Source organism: Tenrec ecaudatus, chromosome 12, assembly GCF_050624435.1.
Source record: "Tenrec ecaudatus isolate mTenEca1 chromosome 12, mTenEca1.hap1, whole genome shotgun sequence".
Lineage (NCBI taxonomy): Eukaryota > Metazoa > Chordata > Mammalia > Afrosoricida > Tenrecidae > Tenrec > Tenrec ecaudatus.
In genome coordinates, this window is record NC_134541.1 from 112,352,086 (window position 1) to 112,375,654 (window position 23,569).

The 23,569-nt window shown below is 50.4% G+C and overlaps 1 protein-coding gene across 2 annotated transcripts in view; it reads right to left on the minus strand.

The window, feature by feature from the left end:
• The window catches only part of MYH11 (myosin heavy chain 11), a 141,868-nt gene extending 118,650 nt beyond the window's left edge, over positions 1–23,218 (minus strand). For both annotated transcript variants that reach the window (XM_075564544.1, XM_075564546.1), the window contains exons 1-2: positions 23,077–23,218; positions 2,958–3,319 (exon numbers count right to left, since the gene is read on the minus strand). In XM_075564544.1, the coding sequence (XP_075420659.1) occupies positions 2,958–3,302 (345 nt within the window). In that variant the 5' untranslated portion in view covers positions 3,303–3,319; positions 23,077–23,218. The remainder of the gene's footprint in view (positions 1–2,957; positions 3,320–23,076) is intronic.
• Positions 23,219–23,569: the final 351 nt, after the last annotated feature.

Below are 23,569 nucleotides of genomic sequence, written 5' to 3' on the forward strand. Positions count from 1 at the left end.
GTCCTGGAATCCCGGTGTTTCCAGTTCTTATATGTACCAGTGTGCATACTCTGGCCAGATTTGTAAGGTAGAATTGGGATCATGATAGTGGAGGGGAGGAAGCATTCATCATTGCTATACTGCACCCTGACTGGTTCATCTCCTCCCGGCAACCCTTCTGTAAGGGGATGTCCAGTTGCCTACAGATGGGCTTTGGGTCCCTACTCTGCACTCTGCCTCATTCACAATGATATGATTTTTTTGTCCTTTGATGCCTGATCCCTGATCCCATCAACACCTCGTGATCACACAGGCTGGTGTGCTTCTTCCATGTGGATTTTGTTGCTTCTCAGTTAGATGGTCTCTTGTTTGCCTTCAAGCCTTTAAGACCCCACATGCTATATCAAGATAGATCTTAACAAGTCTTTTTGACAAGAATGTGATGTTATGCCTCTTAAATTGGTCATTCCCAGCACAGTAAGCCACATGACTTTCTGATTCAAAATGATCAGTACTACTCCATTTCAGCTCTCTAACATCTAGGAGCTCAATCTTTTTATGTTCCATTGCGTTTCTGATGACTTTCAATTTTCCTAAATTCATACTTTGTACATTCCAAGCTCCAAGTATTTATGAATAGATTTCTGTAGCTGTTTCTTCTCAGCTGGGGTCATGCCCCATCAGTAGATAAAGGACCGGAAAGCTTTGGTCCATCGATGTCATTAGGGTCACCTCTACTTTGAGAAGGCAGCTCTTCCTCAGTCCTATTTTTAGTGTCTTCTGACCTGAAGGGTTCATCTTCTGGAACAATCTCTGACAATGTTCTTCGGCTGTTTATGAGGCTTTCAGTATCTGACAGTGTTCTGCTGTTACCCATGAAGTTTTCCGTGGCTAATTCTTCAGAACTGAACAGCCTAGTCCTAATTTATAGTCTGTTCTTAATCTAGAATCTCTGCTGAAGCCTGTTCATTTTGGTCACCTGCTGGAACTTGAAATCCCAGTGACACAGCTTCCGGCATCACAGTATCAAATCAGCCATTGCCTTAGGACAAACTGACAGACAACTAGTAGGAACTGTCCCTGAGAATGGGTAAATTAAGGATGGAGCATCCACAGGGTGGATTAGATAACGCTCAAAGGGGTGCCTGGGGGCTACTCAATGAGACGTAGCCATGCCGGACACACACACGGGCATGGAGGAAGACATGCTATATTTGCACAGGGGGCTTTCAAATATGAAACCTCATCTCAGTCTCACCAAGAGACGAGGATTGATCAGCTACTATTTCTGGGAAAGGACTGATTTCAACTGCAAGTCTTCTGATAAAATGCATTGTTTTCCTAATTAGAACAAAACCTTGCAGACCATTCTGAGAGATCCCCGAAAGGATGCTTCATAGTGGTCACATGGCAGGATGTAAAAGACAGGACCAGAAGGGACCAAAGGGACACAGCGGGGAACTGAGTTTCCACAAGTCGACAAAGGATCCAATAACATCTGCCTACTAGTAATAATCTTCGGCACAATCTTATTTGCATGCAATACTATGATATCGGTCTATAATCTGTGCAGTCTGTTGAGACCCCTTTCTTTGAAGACCATCGAGAGTACCGTGTGTGGACTGCCAAAAGAACAAACAAACCTGTCTGGGAAGAAGTGCGGCCAGCATGCTCCTCAGAGGACAGGATGGTGAGACCCGTCTCACATCCTCTGGGCATGGTATCAGGAAGACCGGTCCCTGGAAAGCAACCTCATGCTTGGTAAAGTACAGGGGCAGCAAAACAGAGGAAGGCCCTCAGAAAGCTGGGTCGACACAGGGGCTACAAAAATGTGCTCAAATCTGAGAACACGTGTGAGGCTAGTGCAGTGTTTCATTCTATTGTACATAGTGTTGCTGGTCAGTCTGAACTGACTAGATGGTCCCTAACGACCATGTCAATAGCAAAACAATACATATAACAATAAAAATGATAACAACCACAAAATCCAGTAATAGCAACAGCTAACATTTTGAGTGCCTGAGGTGTGTTAGAAGTATCCTAGGTTCTTTCAGAAGAGTCCACTCAGTGAGGCTAATACTATTCTTGTGTTTATTTCACAGAGAGGCACGCAAACGTCCAAAGAAGTCGGGTAACCTGCCCAAGAACTCGCACCTTCAGAGAGGAAAGATGCACGGAGGAAATGTTCAGGGACCTCCACCCAAGCGCCTGGCATCACAGAGCGAAGTGCCTCTTGCTCTGTGGAAGTGGTCCAACCCCCCAAGTGACCTGATTCGCTACTAGAGTCACACTTTCCCTACCATCTGGACCGGGCAGTCCAAGAGAACTTCCTGTGAGGATGGGGATGCTTTCAATTGGCGTTGCCCAATACGGCAATCATTAGCAGCAGGTGCCCATTGAGCATCGATATGCGGTTAGTAACAGCCCGAGAAACAGATGCTTACTTGTATCCTTTTAATTAATTCACTGTGGCTAGTGGTCCCCCTATTGGACAACGATGCTCTAATCCTCTCATCGGCACAGTCACACCGGAGGAGCCCCAGCCCCCACATCTCTCCTACCCGCCTGACTCTCCTCCCAAGGACCCAGCCTGTCCAAGGGGGTTATGAGCTTCCTTTTATTTCTAAAACATAAGATGAGAACAGAGGCCCACTTCACTCAAATCTCCTGAGGGCTTCCCAGGTGGCTTGATACCTTGCTTATGGACTCTTCACACCAGCTCTCTGTGCTAAGTGTAATTATTCCCATTTCACAGAGGGGAAACTGAGGCCGAAAGAGGTCAACTAACCCATTCTTTGTCATAGAACTAGGTAGGGAGGACTGATATTTGAGCACAAGTCTAATTCCCCCTCAGCAGGAAGCCTCCCTCCACCAAACAAGGGGTTCCTTCCCTTGTACCCCCGCCGTATTTCTAAACCTTCTCCCTTCCGTCGAGGCACGGGCCGGCGAGAAGGCACCGGATTCCCCACAATACTCACATAGATGAGTCCTGAGAAGTATCTCTCCCGTAGGTTGTGCAACACAGAAGCTTCGTTGAGGCACGTCAGCTCCGCCATGTCCTCCACCTTGGAGAACTTCGGTGGGTTCATCTTCTGGATGTCATCTTTGCCGACGGTGACCTTCTTGCCATTTTCCGCCAGCTCCACAATCACCTCTTCGCCTTTCTCTTCCTTGATGCTGGCTGCCTCGAAGCCCTGTTTCTCTGACGGGACCCAGACCAACTTCTTGGCGGCCCAGTCAGCCTGGGCCACTGGACTGTTGATGAAGTTTTTGTCCACAAAGAGGAACTTCTCATCCTCACTGAGCTGGCCCTTCTGCGCCATGGTGTCTGGTTGGTTCCCTGTGGAGTAAAGCAACATGGTGAGAATCGGGCTCCAAATCAAGGTAGGTGAAGCTCACGTTTTGCCAGGTCTAGGGACACCGGTGGCGGAAAGGCTCCCCCAAAGACAAGGACCTTCCTGCAGGATTGGGTATGCTTATCCAAACAAATGGGAACACCCTTCCGAAGGTGTGGATCTTTGCCTATAGTAACAAGCTTCAAGAAACAGCCCGAGGTCCAACAACATGAAACTGGATACGTCAACCAAGGTCTTCCCATGCAGTGACGTACCTACTGTGCCGGCGGAGAAGGAAGAAGTCGGACTCGGTGGGTCAACATGGAAAGCCATTCCAGACTTAACTATTTACTCTAAAAATAGCTGTGTGGGATTGCCAAAGAGTTAAACATAGAGTTCCCAGGTAAGCCAGCAATTCCCCACACACAGACTAAAAAAGGAATCATATGCCCACACAAAAGCTGATACGCAGGTGATCACAGCAGTGTTCTTCCTAAAACCAAACAATGGAAGTACTCGAATTAATGGCACACACTACAACACGGAGGGACCTGAACAGCACTATGCTAAGTGGAAGACACACGCCGCCAAGGGCAACATTTCTATAAGCGTCCAGACTAGAGGCTCCCCGGTGACCCAGTGGTTAAGCATCACAATGTGGGTGGTTTGAAGTCACCTACCTCCTGTGGAGCGAAGGCACGGGAGTCTGCACCCATAGAGATTCACAGCCTGGGCAACTCTAGGGGACATTCTACTCTGTCCTATAAGATCGTTGGGAGCTGGGATCAACTGGATGACAAGGAGTTTGGGGGTTTGGGGCCAGAATAGGCAAGTTCGTAGAAAATAGATTAGGGGGTTCCAGGGGACAAGGGGAGAACTAGTGGCTTCCAGATCTAAGGGGTCCGAGGTCTTTTTTGGGGGTGATAAGAATGTCCTAAAAGTTGTGATAGCTATAGATGCACAAGTCTTCAGATAGGTCAAAGGTCATTGAATTCTATCGTGTGAATGTGTGAATTCCATGATATATGAATTAGATCTCAATCAAATCATTAGAAATCAAAGGAACTGTGCACATTTCTATATGCTTCTATGGATTTGTATGTTGCATAAATAGATATATTCATGTATGTAATAGAGCACCTAGGGAGTGCATTACTAAAGCTCCCTGAGGTGTAGCCAAACTGCTTTGGGACTGTCACTGAGTGTGAAGGCTCGGGGTCATAGTCTCCGGGGACATTGAAACGATTGGCAGAACGTTGTTCACCAAGGGAACATCCTAAACCATGCACAACATCTAAGGTCCTCAAACCTTGCAAGTAGCCACCTGAAGCATCACTGCTGTTCTCCTGCTTTCTGGAGCAAAGGAAAGAGAGGGAAATCAAAGAGTCAAGGAAACAAGTAGCCCACAGGACTGAAGGCCAATTTAAACCACAGCATCTTCCAGACTGGTGTTTCCTGAAGTGGCTGACCCCGCCCCCTGGGATAATCCGGAAGGAAGGGCTACAAAAGCAGGTACCTATGCAGATGGACATTGGGCGTCGATTCAAGTACTCCCTCAACACAAGAACACTGTGTTCTAATAATCTGTCATTCTGTGGTGCTCAGCTTCCCAACACAATTGCTGAAGACAAATAGATACATAAGCAAATGTGGCGAAGAAAGCTCATGGTACCCGGCTATCAAAAGATACAGTGTCTGGGGTCTTAAAGGCTTGAAGATAAGAAAGGGGCCATCTAACTGAGAAGCAACAAAGCCCACATGGAAGAAGCACACCAGCCTGTGTGATCATGAGGTGTCGATGGGATCAGGCATCAGGCATCTGAGAACAAAATCATCTTTTTTTTTTTTTTGCTTGGCCTCACTTAAAATCATCTAAAAATAAAATCATACCCAATGTGTATGGGGAGGGTCATGGAGTGGAGACCCAGTGGCCATCTGTAGACAATTGGACATCCCCTCACTGAGGGGTCACAGGGAAGAGATGAGCCAGCCAGGGTACAGTATAGCATTGATGAAACACACAACTTTACTCTAGTTCTTTGGTGCTTCCTTCCCCCCACTATCATGACCTCAATTCTACCTTACAAATCAGATTAGACCAGAAAATGCACACTGCTAAAGATAAGAACCCAAAACACAGGGAATCCAGGATAGATAACCCACTCAGGGCCAACAAGGGGAGTAGAGATACCAGGAGGATCAGGGGAGGGAAGGGGCGAAAGGAGTAATCAATCACAAGAATCAACCTAGAATCCCCTTCCAGGGGGACGAATAACGGAAAAGTGGGTGAGGGGCGACAGAGGATGATATAAGATATGAAAATAATAATCTATAATTTATCAAGGGTTCATGAGGGAGTGCAGGCAGGGGAGGGAGGTGGAAGAAATGGGGAGCTGATATCGGGGGTTCAAGTGGGAAGAGAATGCTTTGAAAAGGATGATGGCAGCATATGTGCAAATGTGCTTGACACAGTGGATGAATGTATGGATTGTGATAAGAGCTGTAAGAGCCCCCAAATAAAAGAATTTAATTAAAAGTATTTTTTAAAAGCAGGTACCTACACTTTACTACACTGTATCTTGGGCTATGGGCTATAGAGCAAATGTTTTTAATTTCCAAATGGGTGCTGAATAGATTCTGTTTGTTTGTTTTCTGGAAAGAGATGGTAGATCAAATAAGTTTAGGAACCAGTGCTCTAGCTTGAGACCAGAAGAACCAGTGAGTGCCAGGTACCACTACCAACCACTCTGACCAGACACCAGGAACGGAAGGTCCCACCTAGAATGGAAGAACAACGTAGAACAAAACTCCATCTCATAAAGACCAGACCTACTGGACTGCTAGAGACTGAGGAACCACTGAGACAGTCACCCTAAGGTGCCCTTTTAACCTGGAACGCAAGCTGCTCCTAGAGGTCACCTTTCGGCCCAACAATCCATTGGCCTGTAGAATAACCTGACACTGGTGAGGAACGCACGCTAGGAGACCAGACTGCACCGTCTGCCCCAAGCAGAAAGAAGACAAGGCGGGGCAGGGGTACTGGGTGGATGCGGAGAAGGAAGACAATGTGGACGCGGGAGAGTTCTGACACCTTGCAGGGATGGCAACCAAGGTCACAGAATAATCTGTGTATTAATTGCTGGAAGGGTACCATGCCGTGGAAGCTTCACCTAAAAGATACTGTGATAGTTAAGGTTTATTGCGCCAACCTGGCCGATGAACACATGTGGGGTTAATTGAAGGGTGGAGAGATAAATGGCTCAGTGAGCCTCACCTTTCGAGTTCTAGGGTCTCTTGCTTTCTGATGGTCGGACCAGGGTGCAGCTGCCTTAGCCAGTTCCCTGCTTCAGCTGGCAAGGTTCACTTTCTGCAAGACATCCCTGAGAAGCCACATGGACCTACCCCAATGCAGCCCTGGGTGCTGGAGCAGCCGTGTGGAGACCCCTGCCAGCGCTGAGATGCTTACACATTCACTGATTCATCTTTCCTCCTGCAGTCGGTGTCATTGCATGTTTTGTGAGATGGAGGAGGACTTTGTGGATTAGCATTGGACATATGGGCTAATGTTAGATTTATGGGCTTGGGCAGCACTGGGCTAGGATGCTTTCTTAATGTACACTTGCCCTTTATGTAAAACTCTCTTATAAAACATGAGTGTCTGTGAATTTTGTTTCTCTAGGCTACCCAGACTAACACAGATATTAAAACCATGCTTGAATGACAATTCCATAAAGCAGGCATGTGACCCCATCTATGTACAACAGAAGGGAACATGGCCTGGCTGGCGCCATCCTCACAATGGCTGTGTTTGCGTCCTCTGTCGCAGCCACAGGGTCAATTCAGCTTTCTAAGGACCTTCCTCTTTTGCGCTGCCACCCCCCCCCCCACATTTGCCAAGCATGATGTGCCTTTCCAGGGGCGCACGTCTCCTGACAACATGTCCAAAGCAGTGTGAGACGAGGTCTCTCCATCCTTGCCGCTAAGGAGCACTCTGACTGTCCTTCTTCCGAGACAGAGTTGTTCGTTCCTTTGGCAGTTCTTGCACCTGATCTCACAAAGAGTTTATGCCCAGAGGTTGGCTGGAGGGCAGGGTTCTTAGTTTCAGAGGACGTTCCCACGGGCCCAGAGGGGCACCTGGTCCAGCACTGCACCCTCTGCTGACCCAAGAAGATGTGCTTCCAAATGTGGGGTGGCTTGTACTGGGTGCCACAAGGGCGTGTGTTCAACTTCAGACAAAACAGGTGCTGTATGGGACCTGGGGGCACTGACGGCTGGGTTGGGGGTGAGCGTTGGAAAGTGGCCGCTGGGAGGGAGGAGGTAAGGTGACAAAGGCACCTTCTCTTCTCCAGTGACTGGTGTGACCCTGGACAAGGACAGGTAATGATCCGGTGAGTGCCCCCAAATAGAATGCTCTTTGCAAAAATTCAAAACAGCCACTCTGCGCCAGCTGACAATCCACCTTCTGTGTATTCACTGCTTGTTCACGGTTTTCATTCTGTTTCATCTAGTGGACATTTAACCCACTTCTTCCTCCTTCCCTTCTAAGTTCAGGGTTTGGGATGATGAACCATGTCTGGTTCCTCTGATTTCCCTTGTCTTGGTTGGAGAGGGGACTAGGTAGCTCATCCGCCTTGTTCACCATCTGGCTGGCACCCACCTTTAAGAACAACCGTGTTCAGTAAAAAGCTGGTGTAGAACTTGGTAATGATGGGTGAATCAGGTTGGTCCCTCCTAAATCTATGACTCCATCATAGCATCGCAGGAAGAGAGCCCATCAGACTTTCTGTGCATTGCACTGGGATGCAGCCAGAAGTGGCACCACCCCTGGTAGAACATTCAGAGAGAGAGAGAAAGAGAGTGAGAGAGAGAGAGAGAGAGAGAGAGAGAGAGAAAGCAGAAGGTGGTGAATCCCCAGGTCAAACACCGGTCTATAAGAAACACAGGGGCTGGGGGAGCACATCAAACAAGGTCAAGGTCAGGGACGCACGATTGGACGTGGGAAGCAACTACAGGACAAGCGACCTGTCCTACTGAAAACAACAAATAAGAGAGACCCTAAGACAGAACAGCAGGGGGTGGAGGTGGAGCCCCAACAAGACTGGCCTCAGTTGCTTGGACCCAAGTGTTGATAATGAAGGAAGTCCAATGCGGGGAGCATGGAGTGTGCTAGACTGCATTTTCCCTACTTTCAAGGTTTGACGATTGTCTTAAAAGTGGGGGAACAGGGCACTAACCCACCAAACGGAGGGTGTTGTTTTTATCTCCACAGGGAAAGAGTGCTCGAGGACGTGAATGCAACATACCGGCATGAAGCAGGGAACCAGTAGAGAGGTCTGAGGGGTCGGTCCTAATCCCAACTACGTGGACATCCCCTATCCCCCCAGAAGAACTCACTTCAGAGGCCAGCACTGAAGCTACAGCTCAGGGAGAGGGACATGTCTGATCAGAGCACACAGGTGCAAATGAAGGGGGAGGAAGAGAGAGTAGAACACATCCTGGCCCACCAAGCCCTGAGGATGATATTCCTGCTCAGAGCAGCCAAGCACAGAGAGAACCTTATGGCCGGCCTCACTATGAGACACGACATCCCTCACTGACCTATAGCCCTACAGGGACAACACTGGAGACACAGTGTGGGGATTGTGCCTGATCTGACCCCACCACACCGAAGTGAAACACTAAGGGTATGCAGCATAACAGCAAGGGGAGCAGAAAAACGAAGTCCCCAGGGAATACCAATAATAGACTTTGGGGCCAGGGTGTGACACCCCATCAGACTCAACCCAAAAACATTCCTAAAGGTCAACAAACAGACCTTGAACTATTTATAGACTTTTCTTTTTACTGTAGTTGGTTTTTTTGTTGTTGTTGAGATATCTGTCCCCGTGAAGACATGAAAAAATAATAATTTATAAATAATCAAGGGTTCATGAGGGAGGGGGTAAAATGAACTGATACCAAGAGCTCAAGTAGAAAGAAAATGCTTTGAAAATGATGATGGCTGTGACCTCTTCCCTGGGAGAAGGACTGCAGAGAAGGGGGGGAAGGGAGACTCCGGATAGGGCAAGATATGACAAAATAACGATGTATAAATTACCAAGGGCACATGAGGGAGGGGGGAGAGGGGAGGGAGGGGAAAAAAAAGAGGACCTGATGCAAAGGGCTTAAGTGGAGAGCAAATGCTTTGAGAATGATTGGGGCAGGGAATGTATGGATGTGCTTTATACAATTGATGTATGTATATGTATGGATTGTGATAAGAGTTATATGAGTCCCTAATAAAATGTAAAAAAAGAAAAGAGGAGAAAAAAAATGATTAGGGCAAAGAATGTACAGATGTGCTTTATACAATTGATGTATGTATATGTATGGACTGTGATAAGAGTTGTATGAGCCCCTAATAAATTGTTAAAATAAATAAATAAAAAGAAAATGATGATGGCAACAAATGTACAAATGTGCTTGACACAATGGATGGATGTATGGAATGTGGTAAGAGTTGTATGAGCCCCCCCAAAATGCTTTTTTTAAAAAAGAAACACCATACCATGCCAAATTTCTAAAACTCGGCCACATCACTTCTAAGCAAGGCCACCTATCGTACCATGTCTCCTGGGGCTTGTATGTCATGCTCGAGACCCTGATAGGAGATTCCAGTGAGACTCTTCCCATGTATTGGGCTACAGCCTTCACTTAGAGGATCACCCAGCAATCCCCGCCCTCCGTCAGGGTGGGCTTTTACAGTTCGTCCCACCTCACCGACACAGAAAGGGAGGCTCAGAAAGGTGAGGCAACCTTCCCAGGTCACACAGCTCCTAGTGACAGAGCTGAGATCTGACCCTGTGCACCTCCGGATTCTAGTGTCCACGTTCTCCTGCCTCCCACTCAGCCTTGGCGTGCCCGTCAGAAGCTCGGTTTTCGTGATGCGTGAACCAATACATTGGGGGCACACGGCACAGAGCTTGACACTCACAAGCCCTTGAAAGGTCCCGGACCCACATACCCACACCACAGAAAAGCAGACCTCACTCACAGTAACACCCCTGAGGGAAAGAAGTCGGACCCCAAAGGACAAGCCTTACAAGTCTGCTTGTATAGTTTTCAAAGACAATCTTTGGTGATAGGAACCGGGATAGGAATTACCTTGGGGAGGTAATGCCTGGAAGACCAAGACATGTGGACTCTGGAACTGAGGCATAACACGGGTGAGTGTACTCTGTAGAGTCGCAGCTGGAGCAGACCAGTGGCATGCTTGGCTGCAAATATGCAGAGGCTGCAGAAGAAAGGTCTGGCTGTCTCCTGCCAAAAAGCCAGCCACTGAAACCCCCCTGGAACACAGGCCTAGCCTGACACACACCAAGCCGCCATGGGTCAGCGTCCACTCAAGGGCAACTAGTTCAAACTGGTTTGCCGGGTGAAAAGCCACCAAGCTTGACATCCATCCACCTTAGGTGTACTGTTCCGGGTGTAAAGGGCATCGGTGAACTTCACCGAAGAGGTTTTTCTTTACAGGGCAGCCGATTATGCCTAAGGAGGGCTGACAGTGTTTCACGCATCTAAAGAATCACAAGCAATTTTCTAACTGTGATGCTGGTGGGTTGCCTTAAAAGTTGGGGGGGGGGGGGGGAAGAAAGATAAATAAAAGGACAGGGACCTTCCCCTTGCCAGGAACCATGTCGACTCCATCACTCCAACACACAGATACGATCAAGCACAGGAATGTCCCAAAAAGGAGAGCGAGGAGAAAGAAGCTGGCTTGCATCCCATGCCTTTGAGGCCTCTGGCAGTTACGACGTGTGACTTCTGCTTTGGTCAGGGGGGAAGGACGTGGAAGGCTGCCCAGACTCATACTACAGTGATCTCTCCCAGAGGGTGCTCCTCGGAGCCCCAACCCCTGAAAGGCGCAGAAGGGGAGTGGGGATCAGAGAGGTTGAGAACTTTTCAAAACTGGTCTGCATCAAGTCCTCGCGTTGGGCTGCTAATCTCTCTCTCTCTCTCTCTCTCTCTCTCTCTCTCTCTCTCTCTCTCTCTCTCTTTCTCTCTCTCTCTTTCTCTCTCTCCCCCCCCCCTCAGGCCGCCACGTGTGGGTGTGAAGTGTCCTGACTAGGTGTTCCCCACCTGAGAAATCTAACAACTCCAGGCTGTCTCCATGGCACAGTCAGTGAAATGTACTTTTTCACTTAAGCTGGTTGGAATTTGGTTACTGTTACTCGACACCAAAACTGCTTCTTATGAATGCAGAAGCACCTTTGTTTGCTGGGAGTTTCTCAGTCACTGGCCTTTCACCCAATGGGTCCTCCCTGAGTCACACTGCATAGCAAGTTACGCCAGCACTGAGGGATCAGATATAATCCTGGTGGGCTCACGCGTCTGTGGTCTGGGAGTCTGGGGCGAGTTCCGCTGGGCAGAACTCACTTGGGTCTCTCAGTGGTAGCTGAAAGGCTACCATTGGTCAGGGCTGAAGGGTCTCCTTCCCAGGGGCTCGCTCACATGGTTGGCAAGCTGGACTGGCTCTTGGTCAAGGGCCTCCTGATGCCTCTCCCCGGGGCTGCCTGAGGGTCCTCACGGCAGGCAAAGGTGCCGTCCCTGCCTCTTACGGTCTCGCCTCATTTGCTCAAGAGCCGTCATCCCGGCTCTGGAGGTTCTGCTGACGGCACCGGGAGGGAGGGGCCACATCAGGGCGGTGTGGTCAGAGGCCATCTTTTTCTTTCTTAAAAAAATAAATCATTCTATTGGGGACTCTTCTAGCTCTTATCACGACCCATTCATCCATTATGTCAAGCACATTTGTACAAATGTTGCTAGCATCATTTCCAAAACATGCTCTTTCTACTTGAGCCCTTGGTATCAGCTCCTCATTTCCCCCTCCTCCCTCACCCACTCTCCCACCCTCATGAACCCTTGATAATTTGTAAATTATTTTATCTTCATATTTTACCGTGCCCTCTGTCTCCCTTCACCCACGTTTCTGTTGTTTGTACCCCTGGGGGCTGGGGGTGGACTTGTACATCGATCAGTGCGATCGGTTCCCCTGTCTCCCCACAGGGTCATCTTGAGGCTGGCTGTCCTGCTGATGCACCATCGAGTGCTCAGGACTGGACATACAGATAGTGACCGTCCTCACCCACCTTGGGCACTCGGCCTGGGTTACGCAGAAGGGATCCGCCACACCATCCCCAGTCTCCCCAGCTTCTCTTTGGAGGTAGCTCCAACCTTCAGGGAATGGACAGCTGTCTGGTACAGGCTGGGTTTCAGTGTTTCCACACTAAATTCCCGAAACAATGTTGCCAGGGGAAAGAAGAGGCCTTCTTCCTCCGCCTCCCTCACAGGGCCCCGCCCTCCGCTGCACACAACGCTACACGTCACTGCAGCTCCTTCTGGAGAACCCCACTCCTTACACCTCCAGATGCCCCCAGGCTGTTTGTGCAGAAGAGCGCGCTGCGACAAAGAACTCTCAAGCGTGAGTTCAAATCCCTGGTCTACCGCTAAGTAGCCGAGAGAGCTTTCAGTCTGTTTCCTGCTCTGACTTCATAGAGTGACGTCATCGAAGGATGAAGTCTCAAAGAGCATGCGCAGGAACTGCTCAAGGAAGCCTAGTGATGCCTGTCTCTGTCCTCATCCCAGCGGCACAAGCATTGACTCTCGACATACACGTCATGTAAACTCAGCCTTCCTTCCCAGCAAAGAAACCATGAGCTACCCTGTTTCCCCGAAAATAAGACAGTGCCTTATATTAATTTTTGCTCCCAAAGATGCGCTAGGTCTTATTTTCAGGGGATATCTTATTTTTCCATGAAGAAGAATACGGTATACATTTATTGTTTATTGTTTTATTAAAAGAGACCTCGCACTTCCTGTCTGCTCCAGCTGCGCTGTGGCCAAGCACTCATCACTATGGTCCAGAGTCCAGAGTTATGGGGGCCTTATTTTCGGGGAGGTCTTATTTTCAGGGGATGTCTTACTTTCGGGGAAATGGTATGTAAGCCAGAGAACCTCCTCTTCCTGTTACCCTTCTGATGCCACCACCAGCATCTTCTCTTCCCTTCTCTTCTCTCTCTCTCTCTCTCTCTCTCTCTCTCTCTCTCTCTCTCTCTCCCACTCCCAGCTCCTCCCATCCCATCCCCAATTCCATAGGCTGTAGTCCCACAATATGTGTTCATTAGCTGACAGACCCAAACCAAAAAACAACCAGCATGGGGAGGTGAAGCCATCACCTTAGAACGGCAGGTCCCTGGAGCTCTGTGGGGTGTTCCCACTGAGGTTTATGGTCATTTTTTTCATCTTCTACGGATATCTCCCACTCTACCAGGCAAAACTGTGCAAAAGGTGGAGTTCTCCTAGAGCTCACCATTGTGGACCGGTCAGTGTTTCAGTTCCCTGAGGGGGCTGGAATCGAGGGCGCTCCTGTATCCATAAGCTGGCCTCTCTGGAAAGCTCTATCACGTTAATGTGCCGCCCACCGGAGGCTCAGGTTTCTTCTGAAATTGCCCCCAAATGAAGAACATTCTCTGCAACAGAACAGGCCCCGCTTTCAGATGGGCGGAGAAAGGCCTCATCCGTGGACTTTTCTAGGGGCAGTGCCCCTCTGGAGTTCCAGCAACGCCCAAAGTGACCTGTGGCCAGCAGTGGGGGAGACTGCCACCTAACAGCTGTGTCCAGAACTAGACGGAAGGTACTGACCTTTAGTTATATCTTTCACAAGGTTTCAACCTTCGCATGTGTCAATAAATATTAATATTGAATGTTAATACTGAAAACAGGGATGTTTCTGTCTGTCCACTTGGGATAAGAGTTAGAAAACACTTAAGAAGTAGAATACGGACTACCTCCAGCCCAGATTCCAGCACAGTTCAATCCCCCACAGGAATGATAGCAACAAAGCAACGCCTAGCATCAGAAAAACGGATTAACAAACCCTGGCCGACACACAATAGAACACACTCATCCGTAAAGCGAAATGAAGTCCCAAGGCCGCCGCACAGGATGAACCTCAAAAACATCACGTTGGGCAAAACCAGTCCAGTCACGAAAGGGCAAATGGTGTATAATCACCCTGATACCGAATAAGCAAACAGAGGAAGCAGAGATTCTTAGTGATGACCACGGGTAGGAGGAATGGGGGAGACATCGAGTTGATGGTCATGGTGGGAGGTGAATTGGGACGGGAGAGTGAGAATGATTCCACAGCTTGAAGAATGCAGTCCATGTCACTGTACTGCCCCTGGGGAAACTGTCGGGCCGGCATACGCTTTGTTCCATCTAGTTTAGCATGCCCCTCCCCCAATTAAACTGAAAAAAAAAAAAAGGTACTGAAGGAAGAAGGCTCGTGAGTTGGTTGGTACTACGAGAGCCACTCGTGGGAAATCGGCAGCTCTGCGGGGGTGGGGAGGTGGGGAGCGCACCAAACCCCAAACCGAACTCCTTGCCTGCCCTGGGGTCAACCTTGACCTTTCAATCTTCTGACCTTGTGGATGGCAGCCCAGCAGGTGAGCCTCATCTTTCTCCTGTGGAGAGGCTGGTGGTTTCCAACCGTTGACTTTGAGGTCAGCAGCCCAGAGAGCAGCCACTACCCCACCAGGGGTCCCAGGTGGCCACCAGGAGCCAGGAGATTCTTCAAGCCGACCGTCTGCCCTGGTCCTGACACCCAGCAAGGCCTTCTGCCTCCTCTCTCCTCGGTTCCTTCTTTGTCCTTCCAAACCGAGCTCTGGCCACCTACCTGTCCAGGGAGCATCACCACATCTGCTGACCGCCTTAGATCTCTGCTCTGTGCCCACAACCCCATGAACCTCCTCCCCAGATCCCGAAGCTCACTGCACTCAGGCCTGCGTGCTGGGCCGTTAGCGGCCATCAGTCCACGGATACAGGCATGCCTCCGGACCTGAAGGCCTACAGACAAGGGACATAGTGAGGGACACAGTAGATGTGGCCCTGGTCCTCCTTAAGGGTCTATAGCAGCGGTTCTCAATCTGTGGGTCGCAACCCCTTTGGGGGTCTAATGGCCCTTTCATAGGGGTTGCCCGATTCATAACAGTAGCAAAATTATAGTTACAAAGTAGCAACGAAAATATTTTATGGTGGGGGATCACCATAACATGAGGAACTGTAGTCAAAAGTAGCAGCATGAGGAAGGCTGAGAACCACTGGTCTACAGCATTGTACATCCTGGCGTGGTCCTCGGTGAGTGGGTAACTTTAACTACAAGAATTAGACCAATGCTATTGAAGTTCTGTGAATCCCTACAGCTCTCTTTTGCAAACAGGTAACTTTCAAGCCTCAGCTTCCTATAGATACACATGCATTTTGTTTGGCCAAAAGTATGCTGTTCTTTAGAATTGTTCATTTGCTGCTAATATTTAAAATATTTTTTTAAAAAAGATTTTGCACAAAACTTTCTGGTGTCTCCATAAACAGGGAATCACATTCCTGTAGGGCATGAGTGGGCCGGAGCCAAGGGGCTGTGACACCCTTGGGTGGGAAAACTCCACCCCAACCCACCCCACCACCACGGAGTCAATTCCCACTCAGAACAGCCCTGTTGGGCGGAGGAGAACTCTACACAGTGAGCTGCCACCTCTCTCTCCAGGGGAACAGCTGCCGGGTTCAACCTTCCCGTTGGCAGCCCGGCACCTACCCCGCGGTGTCCCCAGGGCTCCTCCAAATGGGATGCTCACTTTCCAACTGGCCACACTGCCCACTGACCCCGCCAGATCCTCGCACGGGAGTCGAAGGACACCAGCCACGCAGCACCTCCCACAGGTGCCCGTGATCTTGCCCCGGCCACTCTCCACACCCCAACCTGCGTTCAGTTTTACGCCATCAGCACAAGAAGCGGGACTGCGAGGAGTGACGACAGACACCGGGGCAGCTTTATTGGCTGTCAACCTCACAGGGACCCCTAGTCCTGGGTGCAGGCTGCGGCCGCAGGGGCTCCAAACGCAAAGGGCAGGGGCAGGGAAGGAGGTAAGCTCCTTATGGGGCCGGTCACCATGTTTGCAGGGACCCTCCTGGCAAAGAAAGGCTGAAGATTAGGAATTCTCTTCTCACATCACCCAGAGCTCAGCACACGTGTGTGACAACGAAAATACAAATAGCAATAAATTATCTTCAACTCGGAAAATAAATGGTGTTCGGCAGAGTGACTGGGTTCCAGTAGTCGCCAGGCCTCAGAGGTCACCAGTGGGGAGAACTGGCACAGACAGGGACAGGGCACGATGGACATGGTCAGATAGCAGGAGCCTGAAGTGAGCCGCACGCATTCCTTCAGTCCCAGGGTGGCAGTGGCCCCTTCCTGCATTCTGTCCCGAGTGAGACTCCAACAAACGGGCCCCTTTCCTCCTCACGTCTGCCTCGTCTTCTGCTTCTTGGTTTGTCAGTTTGCATCCTCTGGGCTGCTGCTGTCGGAGGAAACTGTAGGGAGCAGTTCTATTTTGCCTTGTAGAGTTAGCACAAATCAGAATCCACTCGGTGCCGGCAGGTTTTTGTCCCAGATCCTAAGTTGAAAGGTCACTAATTGGGAATCCTCAAAAGCCCTGGCTAGCGCAGTGGATCACCAGTTGGATGGTTAACCCGAAGTCAACAATTTGAGTCCATCAGCTGACCCTCGGGATGAAGATGAGGCTTTCTGCTCCTGTAAAGATTACAGCCTTGGAAACCCACAGGGGCGTTCTACTCCGCTTGCAGGGTTGCTATGAGGTAGATCGACTCCACAGGTGGGAGCATGGGCTTGGGTTTGGCTATGAAGATTGCTGGATTACCATGGAATGTATTGTCTCTGGAGGAGTACAGGGGAAAGCTCTCTCACCTGATCAGCATGAATTTGAAAATGAATAAAACCGACCCACGTCCCACTCACAGAGTATAGTATCTATTTCTCATCCACTCTCGTCATAATTCCGACAAAGCGACCCTCAGGAGGACATGGACCAGAGATACAAGCTCAGAAGTCCCCACCAGTCCCCTGCCCCCATGGCCAGAGGAGGGACTGAAATAGGGTGAATCGGGCCAGAGCCCTCTCTCCTGCCCAGAGTCTCCACTCCAATGGTCACTCATTACTAGCCAGAATGTGGGCCTGAAGTGGTCCGATGCGCAGCAGATCCGGAAGTCAGCCTTTAAAGAAAAAGTTACATTATTGCCGGTGATTTCAGTGCTCTCTAGGCAAAAGGAAGCCCCAGCCCCTCTTCTGTCAGTGTTGCCGTACTCTGGTGGCCGGCAACTTGCTGTCACAGGCCACCATTCTCATTCTTTCAACCGCCAGCAAGATCACCCCCAGCAGGCAGGTTTTTCAGCCGAGTTTCCAGAGTTGTAAGATAAGTCTGGCCATGAATGGATCTCTAAAAATTAGCCAATGAACACCTTATGATCCTGACAACTTCCTTGCTTAGACACATCACGGGGAAAGAGCCATCCCTGGAGGGAAACGTCCTGTTTGGTGGCGTCGAGGGTCCTAGAGGCCCCAGGGACCAAGGCTGGATGGGCTGGCACTTGAGTCACAATGATGGGCTCGGACAAGTCAGGCACTGTGAGAGCGGCTCAGGCTCTTGTGTTCGTTGTGGGCAAATGGCCCAGCGTTGGGTCAACTGGACAGCAGGTAACCAAGTAAAAAGAAAAGTTCTTTCTCAGAACCATCAGCCACAGGAGATGAAAAGGGAGGCAGATGACCACAAACCACAGCTCGGAAGGCAGGAAGTGGCAAGGAAGGGCAGACGGCTGGAAGCAGGGAATCCGGGCAGGGAGTGGGAAGAGTGTTGTTACCTCGAGGAGATTGTAACTGGTGTCACAAAACAACACACACGGAGATGTATAAATTACTGAATGAAAACTAACTTGCTCTGTAAACATTCACCCAAAGCACTTAAAAAACAACAATAAGAGCTCTGTGCCAGATCTGGATGGAACACAGCCCTCCAAGGGGAAGAACCCCTGCAGCGGAGAAACTGATTCCAGGGTTCGAGGGTGGGAATGATGGGCAAGGGGCTGGGCCCAGTGTGTGGGTGTGGGGGGGGGGCTGGTCTGTAGCGGAGAGCAGAGGGGGGGCTTGAAAATGAAAAGTTCCACTTCTTAAAGCCTCAAATCAGCCCCAGGAGGCATTGTGAACCCTAGGTCTGTTACTGATATTCACCACTCTGTGGATTGGGCTCCTGGTGGCATATTGGTTACATACTGGGTCTGCTAACCACACAGTCAGCCGTTCCAAGCCACCAGCTACTCCAGGGAGAAAGACAAGAGTTTTCTACTCCCCTGAAAAAGAGTTACCACCTCAGAAACCCACAGGGAGCAGCGACTCAGTGGCAGAGAGTTTCATTTTTGCTTTCTATTCATTGGGAGAAATAGGAGGCTCGCAACAGGACTGATAGTCTCAGAAAACCCACAGGGCAGTCTTACCCTGTCCCGTAGGGTCACTATGAGTGAGAATCCACTTGACAGCCGAAGCACCTCTTCATCAGGCAGTCCGTACCCATGACCTCCATGCGGCTCATCAGGGCTAGGTAAGGGCAAAGACCCCTAAACCAAACCTACTAGGCTTCTGGCAAAAGGTCCAGCAGCTCAAAGCCACCAGCGGCTGACCCACAGGAGGAAGATGGGGCAGCCTGCTGCCATTGAGATACCCAGCCTGGGAAACCCTATAGGCGCTCCCACTCTGTCCTATAGGGTCCAAATGGGCTGGAATCGCGGGTTGGGTTGGGCAAGAGACTAATTACTTCCCCATGACAGCGTACCGTGCGGCTGAGAAAAAGTAACGCTAACACACGCTGACAAGTTACTTAACATAATGTTACTTTTTCGATGACAGCATGCCAGGAATGCCAAAAGCCAAACCAGAGGCCCTTGAGCTGTGTGTGACTCATGGCGACCCCGTGTGTATCAGAGGCCTGCTCCTGGGTCTGCGGTAGCTGATAGAGGGGTGCATCACCAGGCCTTTCTTCCAAGGAACCTCTTGGGTGGGGGCGGGGGGCAACCTCCAACCTTTCTATCAACAGCCAAGCGTGTTAGCTGTTTGTACTCCCCAGGGTCTGAGAGCACGCCAACGTTTGGTGGAAACGGAAGACTGGACAGACATGTTTTGGGAGCGCATGAGCATGTACTAATCACAAAGGCATATGGAGGGGAGACCGCTGGTGACGAGGTGGCCCTAATGGCCCCCATGGTCCGGCCCGGACCCTGTGAGCTTCTCCATCATTTGCTGCAGGCTTCAGCAGGGCAGACAGGCAGCAGGCGTCATCCGCATGGCAGGTTCGCCCCCCCCACCCCCGCCATGGATGAACGCCACTCTGCGTTACCATCCACCTTGATGGGAACTGCCCCACTTCCATCCAAAAGGCTGGCACTCAAACCCAGCCCCTGGCGGTCGACTTGTGCAAAACCAGCCATTAACAGTCTCACGGGCCGAGTTCTCCTCCGACAGGTCCTGGTTTCCTCGAAGGCTCGGAATCCCTCGGTGCAGATCAAAGACCCCTGACTCTGCCGCTCCACCCGCACAGGAAGCGTGCACAGAATGACCTCCCTCTTACCTTCTGTTCACAGACAAACCAGAAACAAACAAAGCCTGCAGCCATCCCGGCGATGGCTGGCTCATAGCAGCCCCGGAGGACAGAGTAGAATGGCCCCTTGGGATTTCCGAGACTCTCAAACATTACAGGTGCAGGTAGGCTCACTGTCCTCCTACAGGCTGATGGCGGGTGGTTTTTAACTGCTGCCTTTTGCTAGTAGCCTAGTCGGTTCCATGTAGGGGTGTATTGTCCTTACACGGTAGTAATTAGGAAACATGGAGATCATGTATATAAACTCTCAGATGACTAGATATTACTATTGCCATCTGGTTGATCCTGACTCACAGTGACCCTATGTGACAGGCTTGGAGCTTTGAACCATCAACCTTGTTGGGTTTTGTAATGACCCCACAGAGCTGAGGAGGTGTGATTGAGTTAGAGTGGAAGATTCAACGAGCGACACGCTGCCCAAAGCTGAGGTCATGCGGAAGCTAAATGAGGGGCAAGTCTCTCCTTTGACAGAAAGATCACCCGGCAGCTTTTCTGGTTCTGTTATTAATAAGCAGCTACTAAAATTGACCACCGGCCCAATTTCTTGGGAAAAAGCCTGAGCTTTCTGCTCTCATAAAGAGTTGCCATCTCTGAAGCTCACAAGGGCCGTTCTCCGCTGTCCCATAGGGCCACAACGAGTCAGCATCGACTCCTATCCTATAGGGCCACAACGAGTCAGCATCAACTCCTGTCCTATAGGGCCACAACGAGTCAGCATCGACTCCTGTCCTATAGGGCCACAACGAGTCAGCATCGACTCGAGGGCAGTGGGTGAGAAAACGGACCAGGAGCTAGGCTCGGTGTTTCAGACACATTCTCCTACTTCCTCATTTCCCACCTATTCCCCACCCCCGAGTAGGGATTCTCAGGGGAGCAGCCTATTTCGTAGAACCCCGGCACGGCCCTTCTCCTTGACCCCCCTTTAGAGAAGAGGCAAGGCTGAGGAGGCCCGTGGAGATGCTTAGGACCATCTCCGGTTCCACCGGTTTTCCAGAAACCCAAATGCACATCTGATTGCTGAATGATCTAGGGGTACAGAAAGCACCGCACATTCTGTGTGGGTTCCAACTGCGTTTCCAAATTGGAGGAGGAGGAGGAAGCAAGAACTCCCTCCTTCCCTCACAAATGTCTCACATCAGGCCTCCTATATTTATTCTTAAAGCCCAAGGCCAAGGGCAGGGAATTCCCTAGAGCCACAGCTAACCAGGGTGCAAGCTGAGTAACTTGCAAGGGGCCAGAGACAGCCTTGTGGGAGACGCTTCCATAAATGGGCATGTTTGCCTCAAATATCAAGCCACGCACAGAAAGTAATGATAACAAAGCCATAACAGATACCTTGTACAGAATAGCAAATCTATTTCAGACTTGATCATTTAAAAAACAAAACAAACATGGTGTTTACAAGGCAAGGCCCGGAGGCCTCTGGAACAGAGGCCCAGGCGGTCTGGACTCAGGACTAACAACCCACCAAAGGCCACCCACTCAAACTAGGGTCACAAGACCACCAGGGGACAAACAGGACTTTCCTTCAAATTCATAAGAAGGTCAGTTTATGTTTTCTTCAAAGAGAAGATAAACATTTGCCTTGCCAGAAGAATCGGGGCCCATTAGAAACCTGACTTCAACAAGAAGGTTTTGTCCGTGGCCAAGGAAGGATTATGGGATGGAAAGCATAAACTTGACCTCAGACAGACCCAGGAATGGGATCCACTACATGCTGGCTGTGCGGCACTGGGCAAGTTACTAAACCTCTCTGAGCCTCGATGGTCAGACATACTCAACACTTCCCCAAGATCACTGGAGCTGAAAGGTGTCAAACATTACTCTAATGCCTGGTAGCCAAGCGCTCTGTCAGTCTCTTTGGGAAAAGACTGCTTTTCCTTCCAGTTATCCAGAATAGCATATTTCACAACTGTCTCAAAATGACTTTGCGCCCAGCATCTACAAGCCCCCTCTCTTTAAAAACTCCTACCATAGTAGCTTCAAGCAAATCTAGCGAATCAAGAAGACTATAGAGAAGAACCAAACATTAGGCAAAACCAGCTTACTAACAAGTCTGATTGCTAAATCCTGGCCACTTGCAAGGGAATTTTCTCACTCCCTAATACTGGAGCCAGGAGCTGAAGTACCAAAGGGCTCAAGTAGGAAGAAAATGTTTTGGAAATGGCGATGACAACTTATGTACAAATGTGCTAGATACCACTGATGTATGGATTGTTACAAGAGCTGTAAGCGCCCCCGATAAAATGATTTATTTATTAAAATAAAAACAGTGGAGCCAAACACACCTTAGGTTTCTAAACGGTTCCTATTGCTTTTCTGAGGATGGTTTTAAATGGCAAACCCTCCCTGCAAACCCTCCGCTCTGAGAGAATATTAAGAGGGGGCAGGAGGAGAGGGTCCTGGCTGGCGCCAGCAGTTACGACTGGACAGCTAATGCAAAGGTTGAAGGTTCAAATCCACTCGGTGCTCTGTGGAAGAAAGACCTGGCTAACTGTGTCCACACAAGTTACAGCCAACAAAGTCCCATGGAGCCGTCTGTCACAGTGGCACACAGGGCAGGCAGGAGTACAGCATGCTGACTGGAGCTACCAGCAGGCTCTGTAGGAAACGCCATGCACTTTGAGCCTCGGGAGTAACTGAGGCTTGTGCATCTGCGGGCCCTGAGGCCAACCTAGATGGGTTCTTTACAACAAAAATGAAGCTGTAAGAAATGAATTAAAATCAGCCTCTTTTGTCCCGTGTGTTTGTAACGAGTTCAACACATTAAGATGCCATGCTTCCAAGTCCGCTCAGGGCGTCCATTGGCCGCCCTTGTGAAGGCAAATGACTTTTCCACGAAGTGTCTTTTCTGTGTCCACCATGAAGGTCAGCAGTGTGGCGGGTCAAAACAGGGTGGCCGAGATTTCTAAAGGTGCAGCGGGGGGCTTCTCTGATTTACTTCCTTTAAAAAAAATCCAGCTTGGACGTCTTTATTAAAATAAACCCCACCCCCATCCCCATCACCCCCACCAGGCAATTTTTAATTCGTCAGGAGTTGGACCCCATCATCCAGGTGGTCTTTGACAAGGACCCCCGAGGTGATACTGGTTGGAGGGAAAAGAGGATGACAGAGCATTAAGGAGTGGGTCTCACCTCCAGCCCCTGCAGGATGCTTCCAGCATCCTAGCATCCTCAAATCACCACCCCCACCAAGTGGGCTCTGGACCACCACCCCGACTTACAGATCTCCAACGGGGAGGAAGAGCAGCTAAGAGGCTGGCAGAGCTCAGACCCGGAGTACCTCCCAGGCTGGGGCGTCCAACTCTCCGGGGCCGCCCGGCTGCCTCCCTATATAGACCCCGAGCTGCCCGCGGGTGGTAAGCGGGAGGCGCCCGCGGGGCGGACCGGGGGAGGGTCTCGAGCCGCGCCTCCGCAGCGCCCCCGGCGGCGGCCCAGAAGAGCTGGGGGCACCCGGCACGCGCCACGCTGCGCGCCCCTGGGGGACGCAACGGGTACCAAAGCCCGGGTGGTGAACGCCGGGTGTCGGTGCGGCCTTTCTGGGTTCGGCTCCCGCGCGCCACAGTTAACCTCTTCCTCGCCGCGCCCACGTGGGGCGGGGAGCGTGGTAGGGCTCCCTGGACCCCGCCCTCCCCGCCGCCCCCCGCTACGCGAACTGTAGAGAAAGGGGGTTTTGTGCACTGGGCAAAGTGCAAAGCTGGGCGCCCTGGGCTTCTG